General features: G+C 41.6%; 2 protein-coding genes across 2 annotated transcripts in view; one reads left to right on the top strand and one right to left on the bottom strand.

The window, feature by feature from the left end:
• Positions 1-10,004, bottom strand: part of Dop1a (DOP1 leucine zipper like protein A) — an 87,372-nt gene extending 77,368 nt beyond the window's left edge. Inside the window, exon 1 of the mRNA XM_051207675.1 lies at positions 9,866-10,004. The gene's annotated coding sequence lies outside the window, so the exon portion shown is untranslated. The remainder of the gene's footprint in view (positions 1-9,865) is intronic.
• Positions 10,005-13,000: 2,996 nt separating this feature from the next.
• The window catches only part of Ube3d (ubiquitin protein ligase E3D), a 133,483-nt gene continuing 126,660 nt past the window's right edge, over positions 13,001-19,823 (top strand). Inside the window, exons 1-2 of the mRNA XM_051207786.1 lie at positions 13,001-13,199; positions 19,218-19,414. Coding sequence (XP_051063743.1) covers positions 13,123-13,199; positions 19,218-19,414 — 274 coding nt within the window. The 5' untranslated portion in view covers positions 13,001-13,122. The remainder of the gene's footprint in view (positions 13,200-19,217; positions 19,415-19,823) is intronic.

Below are 19,823 nucleotides of genomic sequence, written 5' to 3' on the forward strand. Positions count from 1 at the left end.
ATGAAATTTCCCACATTTTGGGGAATACTGTAAACTGATAGCTTAATTGCTTGGTATTAACTTAATTTGTTGGTATTAACCACATCTGTACAAACTAGAATGTGCATTACTTACAAATATGAAACCCAAATAATTTCAATATAGTGATATTTTATTTGTAGTCTAACAAATAAAACTTGCCTGTAGATCAGGAAGCAGAGCTAAGCCACTAGTTAGCCACACAACTAAGGAACTAAAGTTAGCCATAGAGGACTGGCAGCAGTGGCCATACCTTTCATTGAGACAGAGGCAGATGAACCTCTGTGAGTTCAAGGGCACCCTGGGCTACATAAGAGTGAATCAGTTTAAAAGAGAAACAAAGCTCACACCTTTGATCATAGCACTTAAGATGATTTTAATTCAAGCACTACAGAGGAATATAAGGCAGGGACTCATGGCAGTCTAAGCAGTCTGAGCAGTGCAGTTTGGAGATACAATCAGAGGACACGATCACCCCTTTGGTTTGAGTGGCTGGCCACTTTGATTCTCTGGCCTTCATCTTTGACCCCAATGTCTTCTGTGGGTTTTTAGTATCCATGTTACATTCTGGCTTTGGGATGTAAGCACACTATTTTTAAAATTCTAGGCAGTGGTGGTACACACCTTTAATCCCGGTACTCAGGAGCCAGAGGCAGGCAGATCTTCATGACTTTGCGGCCAGACTGTTCTACAGAGCAAATTCCAGACAGACAGAAACCTTGGAGAAACCTTGTCTGGAAATGCAGTCCCTCCACCCCCAATAAACAAATAAACAGATAAACACATAAATAAATGCATTTTAGACAGCATCTTCAATAAGAGATGCTGGTCACACTGTATGTAATAGACACATATCCATCAACATGACAAAAGTCAACTACAAAAAAGATCAAGGACTTCAACGTAAGATCAGATACACAGAATGTAATAGGAAAGGAATTAGGGAATAGGCTTGAACTCAAAAGCACAGGGAAAGACTTTCTAAATACAACACTTATAGCACAGACATTAAGACCAGACTTAGTAAATGGGACCTCTGCACAGCAGAGGACATCACTGACTAAAACAGCAGTCTACAGAATGGAGAAAAAAATAAAATAAACCAAAAAAAACAAACAACAAAAAACTATTAGCCAATTAAATATTTGATAAAGGATCAGTATCTAGAATATTTAAATAAATTAAAAAAACATAAAAAAAGCTGAACATCAAGAAAATAACCCATTTTTTAAAATGGGATGTAGAACTAACAGTTCTCTAAAGACGAAATACAAATGACTAAAAAACATTTAAGGAAATGTTCAACATCCTTAGTCATCAGGAAAATGCAAATCAAAACTGCTTTGAGATTTTATCTTACCCCAATCAGAATGGCCAAGATCAATAAAACAGATGACACAGCACATGCTGGGCAGGATGTGGGTAATGGGAATACTTATTCACTGCTGATGGGAGTGCAAACTGGTACAGCCACTATGGAAATCAGTATAGAGATTGCTCAAAAGATGAAACTTAATCTATCACAAGATCCAGCTATATCACTCTGGAGATTACATTTTATTACAGACATACTTGCTCATCCATGTTCATTGCTGCTGTATTCTTAGTAGTAAGAAATTGTAAACAGCTCAGATGTCCACCAAATGATAAACAGATAATAAAAACATGGTACATGTACACAATAAGATCTTATGAATTTTGCAGGTAAAAGGATGGACCTAAAAATAAGCATCTTGAGTAAGGTAAGCCAGACTCCAGAAAACAAATATTGCATGTTTTCTCTTATATATGTGTTGTGGAATATTATTTTAAGATGTGTTACATTTGTTTATGCTGTGAAATATTTATTTAATGATGTAAAGATATGTCGCATTCTCTATGAAGCTGTGTTACTTTGCCTGCCAAGAACACCTGATTGGCCTAATAATGAGCTCAATGGCCAATAGAAAGGATAAACAGGGCTGGCAGGCAGAGAGAATAAATGAGGTGAAATTTGGGAGAAGATTGAGCAGCAAGAAAATGAAAAGGAAAGGAGGAAATCAGGGTCCAGCCATCCAATTATACAACCAGCATCGTCAAAGTAAGAAAAGTATGTAGAATGGAGGCAGACAAAAACCCAGAGGCAAAAAGTAGATGGGGTAACTTAAGAAAAGCTAGCTAAAACAAGGCAAGCTAAGTGTGGGCATCCATTAAAAAAGAGTAAGACTCTGTATTTATTTGGGAGCTGAGTGGTGGGCCCCCCAAAGTACAAGAGCCAAAAGAGTAAAAAAATAACCAACAACATATGTGGATGTTCGTTTTTAAGCTTTACATATGTGTGTTTCAGTTAAAATAATCACAGAGGTTAAGTAGCTAATAAAGGACCAGAAAGGAGGGGAGGATCTTCTGACAAAGGGGAAATAGAAATAGTGTTATAAAGAGGATTAACCAAGAAGGATAGGAGGGCAGGGTCAAAATGGACAACTAACACTAAAGGCCCTTTAAAAAACATATAGAATAGAACCTAAATATAAATACTTACGTCAAAGGAATTTAAATGAAGTCAACATATAATGGGAGGGTGATGACAATGCTGAAACTAGATATTTTATTGCCACAAAGTAAAAACCTTACATCTTGTTAAGTCGTTGGCCAAGGAGGTCTATAGATCCTTAAAGATTACAGGCTACTGCCAAGACTATTGCTTACTCTATAGAACCTGATGGTAAGGCCCTACTGCTGCCACACTTATGTCATTGAACATGTTGTTATCAAGCTTGTGTCCAATTAAAAGATTCACCTTTACTGACTAGCATTTGTGGTGCTGAAAGGTACTTTGCATCCTACCAGAGAAGATGAAGTAATCATCAATATCACTCTACTACAAACCTTGCAGTGTACAACAACCTGCCTGCAAGATATACTGGCAATAGTGGTCAAATGGGATGGAAGTAACCAACCATTTTTAATTGGATTCAAGGTGTACTCCATGAGAAGGAACTCATAACAGACACTGTTAAGGGGCCCCAAACCTGAGACTAGGTAGGCCATGAGATTTAGAGGAAAACCCACTACTGTTGTACTGCTAAAGGAACATAACTCTTAATGACATATTGTTATATATCAGTGCTTTGCTGGGCCCTGATCGAAGAAGCTTCTTCTTAAGAGTAGATGGTAATTAACACAGAGGTCCACAACTGGACAGTGCAGAGTGAAACTTTGGAGGACTCACTCATAAATGGGATGTCTGTAACATTACTGCTCACCTCATGGCTGGCTCAGGGATCTACATGGAAGATGAGGAAGAAAGATTGCAAGAGACAGAGGTACTTGACACTCCAAAGAAACAGCATTTTCCAGATACAAGGTAAATACACAAATGAACTCACAGAGACTGTGACAACATTACAAGACCTACACAAGTTCAAACAAGCAAAAATCCCAGGATGATGAAGGAGAGATGAACACAAAGTCCCATCCCTAACTAAGAGCCTATTTGCAATTGATACTTGATGGAAAATGGAAAAATCAGTTTTTTCTAATGGAGTGTCACTGGTTATGTCACTGGACCCATGCTCAGTAGCTGACCAACACCAAAAGAAGCCCCTTCCTTTTTGGTCTAGTGAACACAGGAGTGCATGATGAGCACATGAGCATGAAGCTGGGTGAATACAGAAGTGGGTTGATCTGCAGAGTTGGGAAGGAGAAAGAATGTAATCAAAATATATTGTATGAAAATAATTTCAATAGAAAAAGAAAAAAATCCCATCTTTCTAACAGTTATTGCTTGTATCAACATGTCTTATTTCCTTGTATATATACTGTTTATGTAGGAAGAAATGACAAGATTATTAGATGACAAGGAAAGATACCCTGAGAATATTAAAATAGTACACTCATAAAAATTAAATTACTACATGGACCAAATTTAATCACGCCTGTGCATGCAAATGATTGGATACAATATTACACAGGAATGCACTAGCATATTTATTAGTGGAGTAACTGTACATACAGAGGTAAAATTAAATCCACACTGCACATCTCTACACATTGGTCCACTCAAAGGAAAGGGAGAATATGTGGAGAAAATCTTGCACTAGTTCTGTGAAGCAAGGAGAACTGTTAATAGTACCACTGCCTCCCCAGCTGTACAAGCAGGTATTTTGGTGATCTGGAAGAACAACATTAGGAACAGTTTTAATAGTGTGCCTCTCTTTCAGAATGAATGCCTACCCATGGATCCTGAATGTTTTACATTTAAATTACAGCAGATTCCTGTGTTTTCATTACCATCATGTACTACTCCAAGAGCCAATTACTTTTACACGTAAGAAATGGAACACAGTACTCCCTCAGGAAGTTCAGAAAGTTAAGCCTGATAATTCACCTGAAGCACAGTAGTTTCCTTAGTGTGTAAGAAATGCCCTTAATGTAACTGTGACATTTAATCCTGGGAAGCAAAACACAAGTTCATAGTCTTCATTATAAGTCCTTTTTTAGTAATGGGACCATATATTTAATCCTGTCACTTGTACTTCTCTCCCTGCAAGCAAGATCTCATACTGTCCACTGTGCAAGACTTCCTCCTTCACCCTGACCCCTTTTTAAGCTATGTCCCCTGCTTCTTTTCGTCACCTGAAGCTTTACTTCAGGTAAAGCTGATACTTAATATTTCATGCCTTATGAGTCAGTTCCTGACTTGGCTCATTTATTAATCACTACCCTTTTCACTATTAGGAAGATGGTTTAAAATTATACCATAGTATTTTGAATACACAGTTTTGTTTTCTAAAGGCTTGTCATTTTTTAAAATTGTAAAACTTAAAAATTACCATCTCATTACCTGAGTGTGTATTTTAGTAGTAATAAATACATGTAAGCTGTAGAATCGTCTATGACATTCATTTTGCAAGCCTAAAACTTCCTCTGTCCATTAAACAGTCTCTCTACTTCCTCTCTGTGCCTCACTCCAGAAAACTACTACTCTGGTTTGTATATATGAATTTGACTTCTATAGCCTCTTCCCATAAGCAAAATCATACAGCATTTCTTTTCACTATGCTAGGCCTATTCCATTTAACATAATGTTTTCAACATTTATTCACATTGTACCATCTGTTAGACTTTCCTTTTCAATGCTGAATAATAGTCTATTACAGGGAATATTGTGTTTTATCAATTAATTTGTAAATGCGGATTTAGGCTATTTCCACTTCTCAGCTTCCCTTACTGCTACAAATATTAATATGCAAGCATCTCTTTCAAACTAGTTGTAGAACTGTGGGCAGCCCGCCAGGTCCATCCAGCATTTACTGCAGTTCTTATGCTTTTGTGGCAAGTCAACAACTCTCATACTATTTCCCACTGCACACAAGGATTGTAATTTTTCTATAGATGCACTACTATTTTCTGGATGGTGTTTTGTTTTGGAACTAGCCACCATAAGGGTTGTGAGAAGTATTTCACCTCAGCTTTCATTTGTGCTGTAACACTGAGCTTCTTTTCATGTTTAATGGCCATGGAGATCTTTGGAGAAAAGTCTTTTCACATGCTTGTGCCATCTTTTAATTGGGATGTGTGTAGTTCTTTATGTACTCTAGATTCCTATTTTCTCCTGTTCTATGGGCTGCTTTCTCACTCTGCTGTATCTTGATTGTCTGTGGTTTTGATGTGTTATCTGAGACTCAATGCCCACACTCAATAGAGCTTTTCTCCTATGGTTTTTTTCCTAGGATGAATTTTAAAAGTTTCATGTCTTAAGTTTAGGTCTTCAATTGTTGATATAGTTTTTCCAGCACTATTTTTTGAAGAGGTTGCCCTTTACATGCTGGGTAATCTCGGCAGTTTCATGAAACAGTATTTGACTAAACATACTGAGATATATATCATGCCTTTCCACTTTATTCCATGGACTCTATATCTTTTTTTGCTAGTACCACACTGTTTTGATTACTGTGGTCAGTTTTGTATTTCTTCTGTCTAAAATATTAGATCTCAATTCATCCTTCAGATCTCAGATATTATGTAGTTTGAGAAGTCTTCCTGACCCTCCCTCATTTCATTTCTCCAGCCCTCAACTTCAGCTATATATTATTCCTCTCTCATAGTGCTCACCTTGTTTTCCTGTAATTAACTTGTTACTCCCAGAGTCATAATCCCAATGATGGAAGGGGCTCATAATTTTAGCTTTCATGTCCACTCCCAGCAAAGGCTTTTCCACAATGCATAACTAATAAGCATCATCAATACCAGACCACAGGGTTTTTGGGGTTTTTTGTTTTGTTTTTTTTTTTACTTATTTATTTATTTATTTATTTATTTAGCATTCTCACCTGGTAAAAAAAAATATTGAATAAAGTCTATGTAGTGATTTAGAAAATGCTTCCAAGATACATAAACTAAAAAACAAAAAAGCTAGATGCAGAAGTTCTTATCAAGTTATATACCTGCCTTTCTTGTGTAAATTATATCAATTTGTATAAGACAGGAATATATCAATTTGTGTGTATATGATACCTCTCAAAAATAAAGTTGATTATCAGATAAACGAAGGATGGGAAAAGAGTTTTCATTATATACTTTAAAAATTACATGAAGTTTTTCCTAATTATGACAATGTTAAAAAAATTTAAAACAGAATGATTAAATAATATCCCTAAAGAAAATCAAATAGAGGCTGAAGATATAGCTCAATGCCTAGCTCATGCAAGGGCTTGAGTTTGATCACTGAGTGTGTTCCTATGAGACAGACAGATGTGATGACAAATATAAATGAATTAAAGTAACAGTAATGTGGTATTTCCTTCCTTTTTCATCTCATAACAAAAATAAATCAAAACTATTATGATCTGTATCTGAAATGTTACTTGTGAACTCAGTTATACCCTTGCCCAGGGCTAGAAAATACAGCAGCTTCCACCTTGATGTTTTTTTTTTTTTTTTTTGATTACTCATTCTGGAATTACTATCTTTGTCATAAAGATCATCAGGCAACCCTGTAGTGGTTCTCACCCTGTGGGTCACTTAAGATCATCAGAAAGCACAGATAGTTACATTACAATTCATAACTAGCAAAATTACGGTTATGAAGTAGCAATGAAAATAATTTTATGGCTGGGGGATGGGTCACTACAGCATGTAGAACTGTATTAAAGGATCACAGCAATAGAAAGGTCGAGAACCAGTGCAGCACAGACTCTCTTGGTGAGGAACTTTCCCCAACAGCCAGAAGAGAAAAAATTCTAGTCATGTGAGTAAGCCACCTTAAAAGTGGATCTAAATCAAACCTTCAGATGTTTGCAGCTCTGGCCAACTAGCAACTGCAATATCACAGGGGCATCACTCACAGTCAACTTCCTCTATCCTTTTCTGAAAAAACAAAACAAAACAAACAAGAAAACCCACCAAAACAAAACAAATCCAAAAAACTGGATTGTGATGGATAGTCTTTTAAATCAGTACAGCTGGAAATGGCTTAGACAATGGTAAAACTTCACTGTCAGCTGGATTTGGAATCAACTACAAGGTACAATTCAAGCCGTGTGGGAATTTACAAAAAAGCTCCACCGAAGGGAAGGGACCAACCACTGTGTCAGTGACAACATCTGGCGGTGAGAGGCCCTAGACTGAGAAAAAGGAAGCTGAGGAGAGCAGGTGAGCAGTGCCATTCGTCTATTCATCTGTTTCCCAACTGCAGAGACAATGTGACCAGCTGTCATACTCTGTGATCGTTAAGTCTCCACAATGAAGGCCTTGAGCCAACACGGACCCTTCCTCCTTTAACTCACTTGTCAGGTATTTGGTCACAACAGTGAGAAAAAAGGAACCAATATAATTTGGTGTGCAGAAATACTTAACTAGAAGAATTTATTCACAAGTAATAGTTTTCTTTTTTAGGTATAAATTCTGCCAAATTTAACCCAGTCCCACATTGGAAGTCTTGCTTGGCTATAATGACCAGATCAGACTCTGTATCCTCAACTACTAGGAGTCCTCACTTAACACACTTCCTTTTTTCAGAAAAGATACATGTTTTGTGTTCCTGACTTTGCTGCACTCTATATGCATGGTAAACGGAATGATGAAAGCAAATGATTGTGTTTCCTAGTAAGTTCCCTGAAACAGAGATCCACAAATCTAATATGAATCTCCAGAAATGCAGTTACTTCTAAGCTTCAGTATTCTGGAATACATACAATAAATGCATGATTAATGAAATGAAAAAAAAAAGAAGGCATAAATTCTGTACTTTAAAAGGCATAGTATAAATAGTAGTTACCAGATCATATTTAACTAACTGCATTAAATTATAAAATCAGCGAGGCCCGTAGAAGGCTCAGTGATAGAGTGCTTGGCCTGTTTTGGAAACAACTTGGCTTTGATCTCCAACACTGAAAACAGAAGTGAAGCTTGATTGAGCCTACCGTGTTCCCACATCGTATGACACAGAACACTGTTTAGGCGATTAAGGTATTGCTTTAGTACAATACCGAGGGGAAATACCAGTTTGGAAAACCATGGTCTTTTCAAATTCTCTTTAATGGGTGAGAAACTGAGGGGCCCTAGGTTTGATTCCTTCCCAGCACCCCAAGCAAGTTTACAGTGTGTCGGGAGTGCAGGGTTGTGGTAGAATCTTACCAAACATGACCAGTACCACTAAAACAAAACATAACTAAAACTGACACCAGATCGCACACAGTAGCAGGATTAGAGTGGCCACACCTGGTTAGCAGCAAGAGGCAGAACTTTGAACTTTCACTTTCTATCCTCAGACCACAGTTGTTTCTACTATTTAAATTATAAAATAGGTTTCTTGACTACAGACAGTTAAGCCATTAATTTAGCTTAACATTTGGGTCACAGTGTCACATTTTCTGGTTTGTGTTTACTTTAGTGTTTTTGATCCTTTATTAAAAACCGGAGTTCCCAAAAGGAGGTACACCTGGAGATCTGAGGAATGGCCCAGTTTAACTAAAAGTAACCATTACAAGAGGCCTTCAAACTACCTGGGCTAGAATTTACCTGTAACTTCTGTCAGCTCAGCGCAATCCAGGGGTTGACGACCAGGTGAGTTACTTAGCCCATAATGACGGCCTATGTTATCCATGAAAGGCCATATTAACTTGAACAAATACAACCTTAAAATGGCAAGAAGTTAACCCTTGTGTAAAGAGCCAGCACCGCCAAAATGAGAAGTTTTGTCTCCGTAGAGCTATGAAATGAGGGAGATTCTTGGATTGTTCTTACCCCCCCCCCCAAAAAATGTGCGTTTTGCCAATAACCTGTAAATCTGATTTTTCTTGAACTCGCCAGGACTCTGAAGATAACGTGAGTAAACCAACAGGATTTACTTGGCCAGGAGAAAGTACAGCGGCGTGCCATTCCCGCCGCCTCGGGGTAGGGAGGGGAGAAGGGGTAAGTATGGGTATGGTGCAACTTTCAAAGCCTTGGGAATCAAAGGTGAGGGCTGTTAACAACTTCCGTGTGCCGGCCGCACTTCCTCTCCGTGGACTTGGCCATGCTTCCTAACCCTCCGCACTGGCACATCACAGGGGCGGGCCCGGCGTCGCCTCTATCAGAAAGGGGACCCACCGGGCCGGCGGGGCGACGCGGTGGCTGGAAGCCTCCAACCACGACCGGGGCGCCCGCCCAGGTGTCGCCAGCTCCCCGGCCCGGCCCGGCCCGGCCGCGGACGGGTCTCGGGGTCCCACCCGCCCGGGTCCGAGCCCCGCTTCCCCCGCGGCGGGCACAGGTGGGGGCCGGGTGGCGCCACCGCCACCGCCACCGCGGGCCCGGAGACGCCCTCCCGAGCCGCGCCGCACCGCAGCTCGCCGCGCGACCGCGCCGGGGGCGGGGACGCTGTTACCTGCCGCGGGCTCTGCCGCTCCCCGCCGGCGCCGCTCTCCTGGCAACCGCGGCAGCCGCACCGAGGCCGCCAGCCCAGGGCCTAGTGACAGCTACCAGCGTGCACCGCGCGCGCCCACGCCGGCGTCGACGTCGGCGGCCTCGATCCCGCCCCCCCCCACCCGTCCGCCCGTGCTAGCTGGCGCCACAGCGCCCTCACGCGGGCGATCGTGAAGGTGGCAGCGAGAAAGGCGGGTGCACCGGTTTTCAACCAGCCTCAGTTTGAGGGATAGGTGAGATTGAAGACAGCTTTGCAGTATTATTTAAGTACGATCCAGAGGGTCCATCAAAGAGCTGGTGCTGCATGCCTTTAATTCCAGCCCTCGGGAGGCACAGGCAGGCGGATCTCTAAGAGTTCGAGGCCAGCTTGGTCTATGGAGTGAACTCCAGAATAGGCTCCAGAGCAATACAGAGAAACCCTGTCTTGAAAAACCAAAACAAACAAACAAACAGAAGATCCATCAATACTTATACAGTAAATACGGTAATTTCAGGCTCACAGTCTGTGTGAAGTTGAGAGACAGTTTAGCACTATTTTGTGTCTAGAATTATTTCAAACATACAGTTACTCCTCCAAAGAGTTTTGTCTGAATCATAGCATAGCATCAAGAAGAGAAACCCTGTCACACACACACACACACACACACACACACACACACACACACACACAGAGAGAGAGAGAGAGAGAGAGAGAGAGAGAGAGAGAGAGAGAGAGAGAAAGAGAGAGAGGAGTAAGAAAAATTTTTCACAAGTATTTTTGTGTGTACATGTTTTAAGCCACTTATGAGGAGCATACTTTTACGAGAATGCTGTGTATTTCACTATGTGTCAATGTTTAAGCATTTTTACATTAAGTGTTAAAAGTGGAAGAAGACAACTGTCCTTCAAATAAATGAGTTGACACCGAAGATTAGTAATTTTTGTTTCTTCAAAGATTACTTGTATTTGATGTGTGAGAGTGCTTCCAGGTATGTCTGTGCGCCCGTAGCCCAGAAAGAGTTGGATGCTCTGGAACTGGAGTTATGATTATGGAAGAACAGCAAGCCCACTCTCCAGTCCCCAGCTCTTATTTATTTATTTATTAGGTTTTTCAAGGCAGGGTTTCTCTGTGTAGCTTTGGAGCCTGTCCTGGAACTCACTCTTGTAGACCAGGCTGGTCTCAAACTCACAGAGATCCGACTGCCTCTGCCTCCCTGGGGCTGAGATTGATGGCATGCACCACCACCACCAGCTTATTTTTGTTGAACTCACTCCCACCCATGATTTCAAATTGTTGGGATGAAATGGGAATTTATGCAACAACATGGTCAACTTGAAGTGCCTCAAAGGGTAATCAGAAAACTTGTCTGAGTTACTTGCCCCGCCCACGTGGTCTGTTGACAGGGACCCTGAGGGAGGGAGTGAGAATGAGGGGGACAAGAGACTCGAGAGATGGAGACAAGACAGTGTTCTAATCACGTCTCGTTTAATGAATAGAACCTCAGGGTTTAAGTAGTGGAGCAATGAGGGAATGGGCCAGAGGGAGGATGTGAGGGAGGCAGAATGTCCTTCCAAGCAGGATGCAGGTGTTCTGCTATAAGTTGCTATACGATAAGACTGTGGCTGAGACTCTTTTTCAGGGTCAGGCTGCATCATATGCTTAACAGAAAACAGTCATAGGGGAATGAAAAATTACCAGTATGTTAGTATCTCAGAGAGTAGTAGGAAAGGTGGCTGTTGGATGCTCTGGGGTTACTGTTCTTCAATATACTGAGGGCTGTTGTGTTCTGAGGCAGGGTCTTGCCACATAGTTTTTTGGATGGCCCTGCATTCACTATATAGCCCAAACTGGCCTTGACCTTGCAGCAATCCTCCTGCCTCAGCCTCCTTAATGCTGGGATTACAGGTATACACCATAATGCTTGGCTTAAAGAATTTATTTAGAAATGCTTCAGGTTTGCTGTGTGGTAATTATGGCTATGAAATTATGAAATGGAACAACAATAAATTGGATTTTTGTCCTGGCTAGTTTTAAGTCAGCTTGACACAAAATAGTCGTCTGAAAGAAAAGAACCTCAACTGAGACAATGCCTCCATAAAATCCTTGTAAGGTATTTTCTTAATGATTGACTGGCAAGGACCCAAACCATGGATGGTGGTGCTATCTCTGGGCTGATGGTCCCGAGTCCTGTAAGAAAGCTGGCTGTGCAAAGCCATGGATTCTGCATCAGTTCCAGCCTCCAGCATCCTGCCCTGTTCTGAGTTCTTTCAGTGAACAGTGCTGTGGAAGTATAAGCTCAATACAACCTTTCCTTCTCAAGTTTCTTTGGTCATGGTGTTTCATAACAACGGTAACCCTAACTAAGACATTATACTAGCTATCATTGATTTAAGCAACAGCCTTTCATTTCTAAAGAAGTCCTATTGAAATTCTATGGCCTGATTGATGTATTTGTTTAATACCATACCTTATCCTTTACTGTGCCAAACTTTAAAAATGTATCTTGTAGTAGCAATGAAATCATGACTTTCATGAGTCTTATTTCTGCAGTATAGTGGGTGTGTACATCAGCAACTACTCATTTTCTTTTTGCTTCTCTTAAGTTATATGAATGATTAGTCCCTCAACTCAAGATACTAGACTCTACCCACTGTGTTTTCATGGCTTACAGAAACCTTACTTAATCTTTCACAATCGTTTCATCTTGGAGCTATCATATCTTTGACATTTTGGTTACATAGGACATGGAAGCTAATAAACAGTCCTAGTTCCAAAAAGTGCAGTCTCAGATAAAGTGGGCCATGGGACTGCCATTCAGCTCTGGAACTGGAGAAAGTACCCATCTCTACTCTCTCTGTTCCATTATCTTCCTCGTCCCTACCCAAGCCATCCGGAGGAGCCCCCACCCCCAACTCCTCCCCCAAGTCTGAGCTTTCTGCTCATTTCTGGGAGAGAAGTGCTCAGATCAAGCCATCCCTCATCTCACAGAGGAGGCCAGCTCTGCTCTGTGTCCCCCTGTCCTAGAAGAGCAGGGTTGGGGGAAGGTGCACTCCAGGGTCGGGCGCCTCTGCAGTGCGTTCTCCGCCCGGAAGGCGGCGCTGTAGTCGACAGACGGGACCGCCGGATCCCACCGGGCCACCGCGCTGCCACCGCCCGGGAGCCGCCTGCGACACGTGCTCCCACTCTGTCCGTGTTCTGGGAACTGCGGGCTCGGTCTCGCGTGCGGGCCTGACTGGGCCATGGCGGTGGCTGCGGCGGAAACGCGCGTGTTCCTGGAAGTGCGGAGACGGCTACAGAGCGCGCTGCTAATCCTGGGGTAAGGGCGGAGGCGCCGGGGCTCGGGGCCGCGTGTGCGAGCCAAGCGCGTGACCCAGGCTCCGGTGCACGAGTGCGGGGCGGGAGCGCGGGACGGAGGGGGCGAGCGCGCGTGGCCGCAGGCGCGCGCGCGAGACAATGTGCGCGTGCGCTGGACGTGATCGGTGGCCAACTTGGATCTTTGTTTGCCTGGAGAGCGCTGTAGCCACCGAGCCGCCTCCCCAGCCTGTCTGCAAATTTTTAATTTCATATTTACTAGACACACTAGAAACTTGGAGGGGAAAATGCACTTTTTAGCTTAGGGTTAGCAATTTTAATGGTTTGTGATCTCTTCATAGGTTTTGCCCATTTCTCTGTGACAAGTGTTTCAAATAGATATAGGTCTGAAAATCTGTTATAGAACAGCACTATATATATATATGTACCTATATATGTATGTATATATATATATATAGCACTATATATGTGCGCGCGCGTGTGTATGTATGTATGTATGTATGTATGTATGTATTTTTTTCCTCTGTTCTGAAATCTGCCAAGTAGTTAGAGTGGCAGTTTTGGATATGGCCTGAGAACTATGTTTGAATATTAGCTTCCTCACAAGAGTAGAATATTTTTATCTTAATTTCCTCAGTTTTAAGATTGGGATTGAGTATAGGCTCCGTGCAACTCATTTGCCTACCACGTACAGGCTCTGAGATCTCCGAGATAGGTAAAGAAAGGAGTGGGGTCATAATTTCAAACAAATATCTGCAGTCTCTGTCCATCTCATTTGGTAATTAAGAGTACAAATGTTACCAAATACAGCCCCCCTATACCCCATACAAACAAACAAACAAAACCCTGTAAACAAGTTAAGAAACTTATGTTGCTAGACAGCTTGTTTGTGGTGTTTTGACTGTTGACCTTTGACCTCTAGCACCAGTCACTTCCCTTAACTCTAGTAACACTCATGGTCTTCATTCAGCCACTCCACAGTGTCACTGTTTCTTGACCTGTGTTGACACGTGTATTAGTCAGGGTTCTCTAGAGTAACAATTTACTCTACATACAGAAAGGGGATTTATTAGCATGATTTACAGGCAGGCTGCAGTCCAACAAATTCAACAGTGGCTGCCTATGAATGCAAAGTCCAAGAATCCAGTAGTTGCTCAGTGCATCAGGCTAGATGTCTCAGCTGGTCTTCAGCATTACTTAGGAATCCCAAAGAAGTAGGCTCTAATACCAGTGAAGGGTGAATTTGAGAGCCAGGGCAACTAGGCAAAGAGCAAAGAGATTCCTTCTTCATGTCCTAATAATTGGCTTCTAGCAGAATGTGTGGCCCTGATTAGAGGTGGCTTATCCCAGCTCAGATCTGGGTAAAGACATATCTTCTACCTCAGTAGTCTGGATTAGAAGTGAATCTTCCTACTTCAAATTCAGCAAAAGTTGCTTACAGGTGTATACTCCATTTGGGGATTTTAGTTAATTCCAAATGTAGCCAAATCTTTCACAACATGCATTAGTTTTTGTTTCTATCTGCTTTCCCCAAAACTTTTTTTTTTTTTTTTTTTTTTTTTTTTTTTGAGAGCCCATCAAAGACTAGTATAAGTTACTATGTAAACCAGGTTGGCTTTGAACTCACAGAGATCTGCCTGCCTCTGCCTCCACATCATTGGGAACCTTCAACAAGGCTTTGAGATTCATGGTTCATCTGTGTTGTTGCTTGTATTAGTATTCCTTTCCTGTGTCTTACTGAGTAATTTCCCATTGTCTGGATATTCCACAAACTCATTCTTCTATTGCTGGATGTTTTGTTTATTTTCAGAAATTTTATTATGAGTCAGATGCATTAGATTTGCGTTATAAGGTTTGTGTGTGTGTGTGTGTGTGTGTGTGTGTGTGTGTGTGTGTGTGTGTGTATGTATGTGTGATGGGGGCTGGGTGTTGGACCTAGGCAAGTGCATTTGCTACTGAGCCACACTCCCAGCCTTGTTTAATGTCTTTTTTGGGACATATAAATCCTTGGATTAATACCTAAGGGTGAAATTACTGGAATATAGGATAGATGTATGCATTGCTTTGTGAGAAACTGTCAAACAGTTCTCTAATGTGGCCAATCTCTTTCTTTGGTTTGAGCCATTTTAATGTGTATAAAGAAGTATTTCATGGTGGTTTTTCATTTCCTTGCTGACTTAAAATGTTGAGAACTTTTTCATCTACTTTTTGATAATCTGAGTGTGTTAGTTTGTAAAGTATCTTATGGTTTCTAAAGAATAAAAACAGGTTAATCTTTAGCTAATAAAAACGGGTTAGTCTTGTTGCAAGTTGAAACAGCTTAGAGCCATATGTGTAAAGTATGTGTGGATGTCTTCCTGCTTCTGTGGCAGGCATTTTTGTTTTCCTAATCCGTGTTGATTCTACCTTATTGGAAAAGGTAGTGGGCCTGAAATGATGCTGGACTTTTCTAGGGTTTGTAGTATTTGCATAGACTTGTTGAGCATCCCTAGTCTGGAAATGCAAAATACTGTGGGTCTTATTCATTTACCTTCCAGAGCTTCTTGGCCTTTGGCTTAGGGCTATTTGGTATGTTCTGTCTTTTGATGAGCAGAAATTTAAATCTTAATGAAACCCAGTCTCCCTGTCTTTTTTAAACAGCCTCTTCTAATGTCTTAAATCCTTTTCTGCCTCAACACTGTGAACCCTTACACTCCCACCCCAGGTTTCTTTTACCGGTGTCTCTATGTAGAAATGGGTATTGCTGTGCTAGCCAGGCTGTCCTTGAACTCCTGGGCTTAACGGGACCCCTCCGCTTGCCTCAGCCTCCCGAGTCTCCAGGACCCTGAGCGCGGCTGACCCTGTGCTCCCCTTTTCCACATTTGTTTTCTAGAAGTGTCACCAGTTTTATTTTGTTTCTATCTTTGGCATATTGGATTAATTTTTGTGTGTGTGTTCACAACAGTGAAGTCAAATGACCTTTAATTATGACTGTAATTTTCTCATTGGATAGCTTAAGATCTGTATGAGAAATCAGTTCCCTACACTGTTTGCATGAACATCCCTTCCTGCCTTTATACTTTAAACCTGTGTCTTTATAAGTGATTTTTTTTTTTTCAAGTAGCATATAGTTGAGTGTTTTTGCCCATGGAAAATTTGACAACCTGTGTATTCACTAAAATTTTTAGTGGCAATGGGTGAATGAACAGTGGTCAGGAAATTAAAAACCAAGCAAAAACCATAAAATAAAATACTGAATAGAGGGAACTACCTGGAAAAATACAACAAAGAAGAGGGTGGAGAATAAGTCTCTTATTCAATGAGATGCCAAGTGGAAGGAAACATATCCAAATGGACCATTGGGAGAGACGGAAACTGGGAGGGGTGGGTTCTAGTTAAAGTACCCTTTGCTCTTTTTGTTTCCTGACCAGCAGCTTTCCTTCAGGCCCAAAGCAACAGGCCTAAGAGATCATGGTATTGTAATTTAAAAAAAGCATCTCGAGGAAGATTCCATGTGGTGGAGTTCAAGCGGAGGGTTTTTTTTTTTTTTGTTTTTTTTTGTTTTGTGTGTTCTTTTTTTTTTTATTATTAAGGAAAAAGGACCCTTAAAAGAGAAAAGGGGGGGGGGAGACTAGCTTCCAGAGACAAGAGCGGTGGAAGACAGGAAAGAGAGGGAGAGGAGGGAGAGAGGAAGAGAGAGAGAGAGAGAGAGAGAGAGAGAGAGAGAGAGAGAGAGAGAGAGGGAGAGAGGGAGAGAGGAAGTGGGCAGGGCCCTTAAAAGGGAACATAGTGACTAGGCACAGGTGGTGCTCTTAGTGGCAGTAGCTGAAGGTGTATCCTGTCAGAACTCCAAAGTCAGGTTAGTACAGATGCCTAAATACTAACATGCAGACTGAAATGACTGCAGCTGGAGATAACTTGAACACTTCTTCTTTTAAAGTTGCTTTTCTCGGGTATTTTTTCACAGTGACAGGAAGCTGACTAATCTAGCGCTTACTGATCTCCAGTAACAAAATAGCAAAAGGTCTTGATTTGCAGCAGTCGATGATTTCTGTGGTGTAAATATTTTCACCACGATGCCATTTAGCCTGCAATATTTGCAGTTTCCCTGTTATTTGTACATCACTGAATCTTACAGGACATCATGAAGTTGCTTTTGGCTTTTCAGTGAGATAGCTTAAAGGAGGGTATGACCCCTTAATAGCAATAGTAAGAATTCTCAAGAACAATGGCCAAAGCCACCAATGTTAGTGTTTCAGCAGAGGACACTTGACTTCCCTGTTTCCTTCCCTCTTTACTTTGCTGCATAGCAGTATGGTGTGGGCTCATCTCTCTCTTTTTTCTTTCTGCTCTAGTCCTGGTGTAGTTTCCCTTAAGGAACCATATTGTTTTGCTTTTAAAAACAATTTTAAAAATATTTACTGGTTGGGTGGGACAGTGCATGCCTGTAATCCCAACAGTTGGGATTTGGAGGTCATGTCATTTATTACATAGTGAGTTTGAGGCTGGATTGGGCTACATGAGACCTTGTCTTAAAAAGTGTATGCATGTGAGTGTGTGTGTGTGTGTGTACATGTGTACAAATACGTACTGGGAATCTAGTGTAGGGCCTTGAATATGCCAAGACTTCTTTTTAAATGGAAATTGTCTTTATAAGCTGCGATTTGATGCTCATTACTATTGGAATGTTGTTTCTTTCAGAAACAGGATATATAGATGTCGTACATTGTTGACTTATCCATGTACATACATTCACATCTATTTATCGATGTATCTGTGTATATCCTAAACCATGATTTCATAGAGGTATCCCTAGTTCTAGTCCACTGCCACAGGGTGCAGGCTAGCTTTCTCCCTTTTCCCCATGTAACTGTATTCTTTTGAAGTACAAATCCTGGCCTTCATTAGCTCACGACATTTATCTCCCTGTCAGTCCTCTGCACAACCAGGATACTGCCGGGTCCTTTACTGTTTCCTCTTCTCCCCTCTGCCTGCTGTGACCCTCTTCTAGCCCAAATGCTTGTGTCCTCTTCAAATCTATGGTACTTAAATTTCAAATCCTCAGAGAAGTGATGTTTGGAGGCCAGGCCAGGCCTTTGAGAGGTCGTTGGGTTTCTGTGAGGTCATGGGAATGTCGCCTCTAGGATAAAGGTAATACAAGAAGAGGGAGACAGACACCCTGAGAGCTGCCTTCCTACATATTATCTTATAGAGGCCATGTGGTTTATGGTACTTCCGGTCTCCAGATGTGCAAGTTCAGCATCTTCAGGATGAAACTCGATACAAGAAGACTTACTTCTGTATTTGTGTGCAAGCTTTTCTCCCTTGCCATGCCCTCCTGTTGACATACAGAACATCTTTTCGGGGTGTTATGTGCAATGAAGACAGTGCTTTCTGAGGTTTGCTCAGCTCTGTGTAAGTGGTAGAATTTTCAGAACTGGGCAGAGGAGTAGTTAGCCAGAGCACTGGCAGGAGGACTCGAGTGCTCATTGGGTTCTTTGGGAGCACTTCTAAGTGCCAGATGTGTTTTAAAATTACTGAGGTAACAAAGTGGACATCAAACTACATCTCTAAATGTGGTCTCTTTTGGCGCAGCCTGTGAGCCAAGAGTTGTCCTTTTCTGTTGTTTGGGGTTTGTTGTTGTTTCAGAAAGTCTCAGTGTGGATCCCAGACTGGTGGAGAACTTAGGAAATATTTACTCTCTGCCTTTTTGCAGAAAGCTGGCTGGCATCTGTGTTTCCCTATGAACATCTTGCATATCAGTTAAAAATACTTTGATTTCCTGACTTTAATGCTGATCTCAGAAACAAGAGTTAAATTCATGACCCAGGACTTCCACAGGGTGCCAGGCTGTGCTGCTCTAACCTCCTCTAGTTATTTTCCCAGGGTTGCATCTTCCAGAACAGGGACTTTTGGGTCTCCATGGGAGAGAAGTAGAGAAATGCTGGGTTAAGTTTTTGCTTCTTCCACGGAGTGTGAAATGTGGAATTTTCCTTAAGCACAGAGAAGTAATTAACTTTTTTTTTTTTTTTTGCATTGTCAGTGAGCCAGATGAAGGAGGGATGCGCCTGGACATTTCTATAATGCCCACCTCTCTCTTAATGCGAACCCCTGATGGCTGCACCGAGATCCAGCTTCCAGCAGAGGTCAGGCTTGTGCCTTCCTCGTGCAGCGGCTTGCAGTACATCAGAGGAGATGGGTTGCATCTGCGTCTGCAGGCCCATACTGAATCGAGCCCAGGTGAGTAGGAACAGCACTCCAGATGGATGTTGATATTCGCTGAGTTGAATTTTTCCCAGATGAAAAGACTGGCAGTCAATGAGCTGGAAGGGCTAAAGGATTGAAACGCTCCAGGGTCTTGATCCACTCTGCCAGTTACCAGTTGTGCGATGTGAAACATGTCACATCATCACTTAACTTTTCCGAAACTTCACTTTTTAAAGTATACGTTTAAGAGCCCAGTTTGTTTCCTTAATCATAAATTTCTGGGTAAAATCATAAAGCAGTTGTCCAAAACCTGATTGGTTTTAAAACATTGCATAGGTATGTATTCCCTCAGCACACAGGTTAGCTCAAAATTGGTATGAGCCGTTTGATATGGGTGCTGGGAACAGAGATGCCAACAAGCCACAGAAGCCTCTGAGATTGT

Source organism: Phodopus roborovskii, unplaced genomic scaffold (genome assembly GCF_943737965.1).
Source record: "Phodopus roborovskii unplaced genomic scaffold, PHOROB, whole genome shotgun sequence".
NCBI lineage: Eukaryota > Metazoa > Chordata > Mammalia > Rodentia > Cricetidae > Phodopus > Phodopus roborovskii.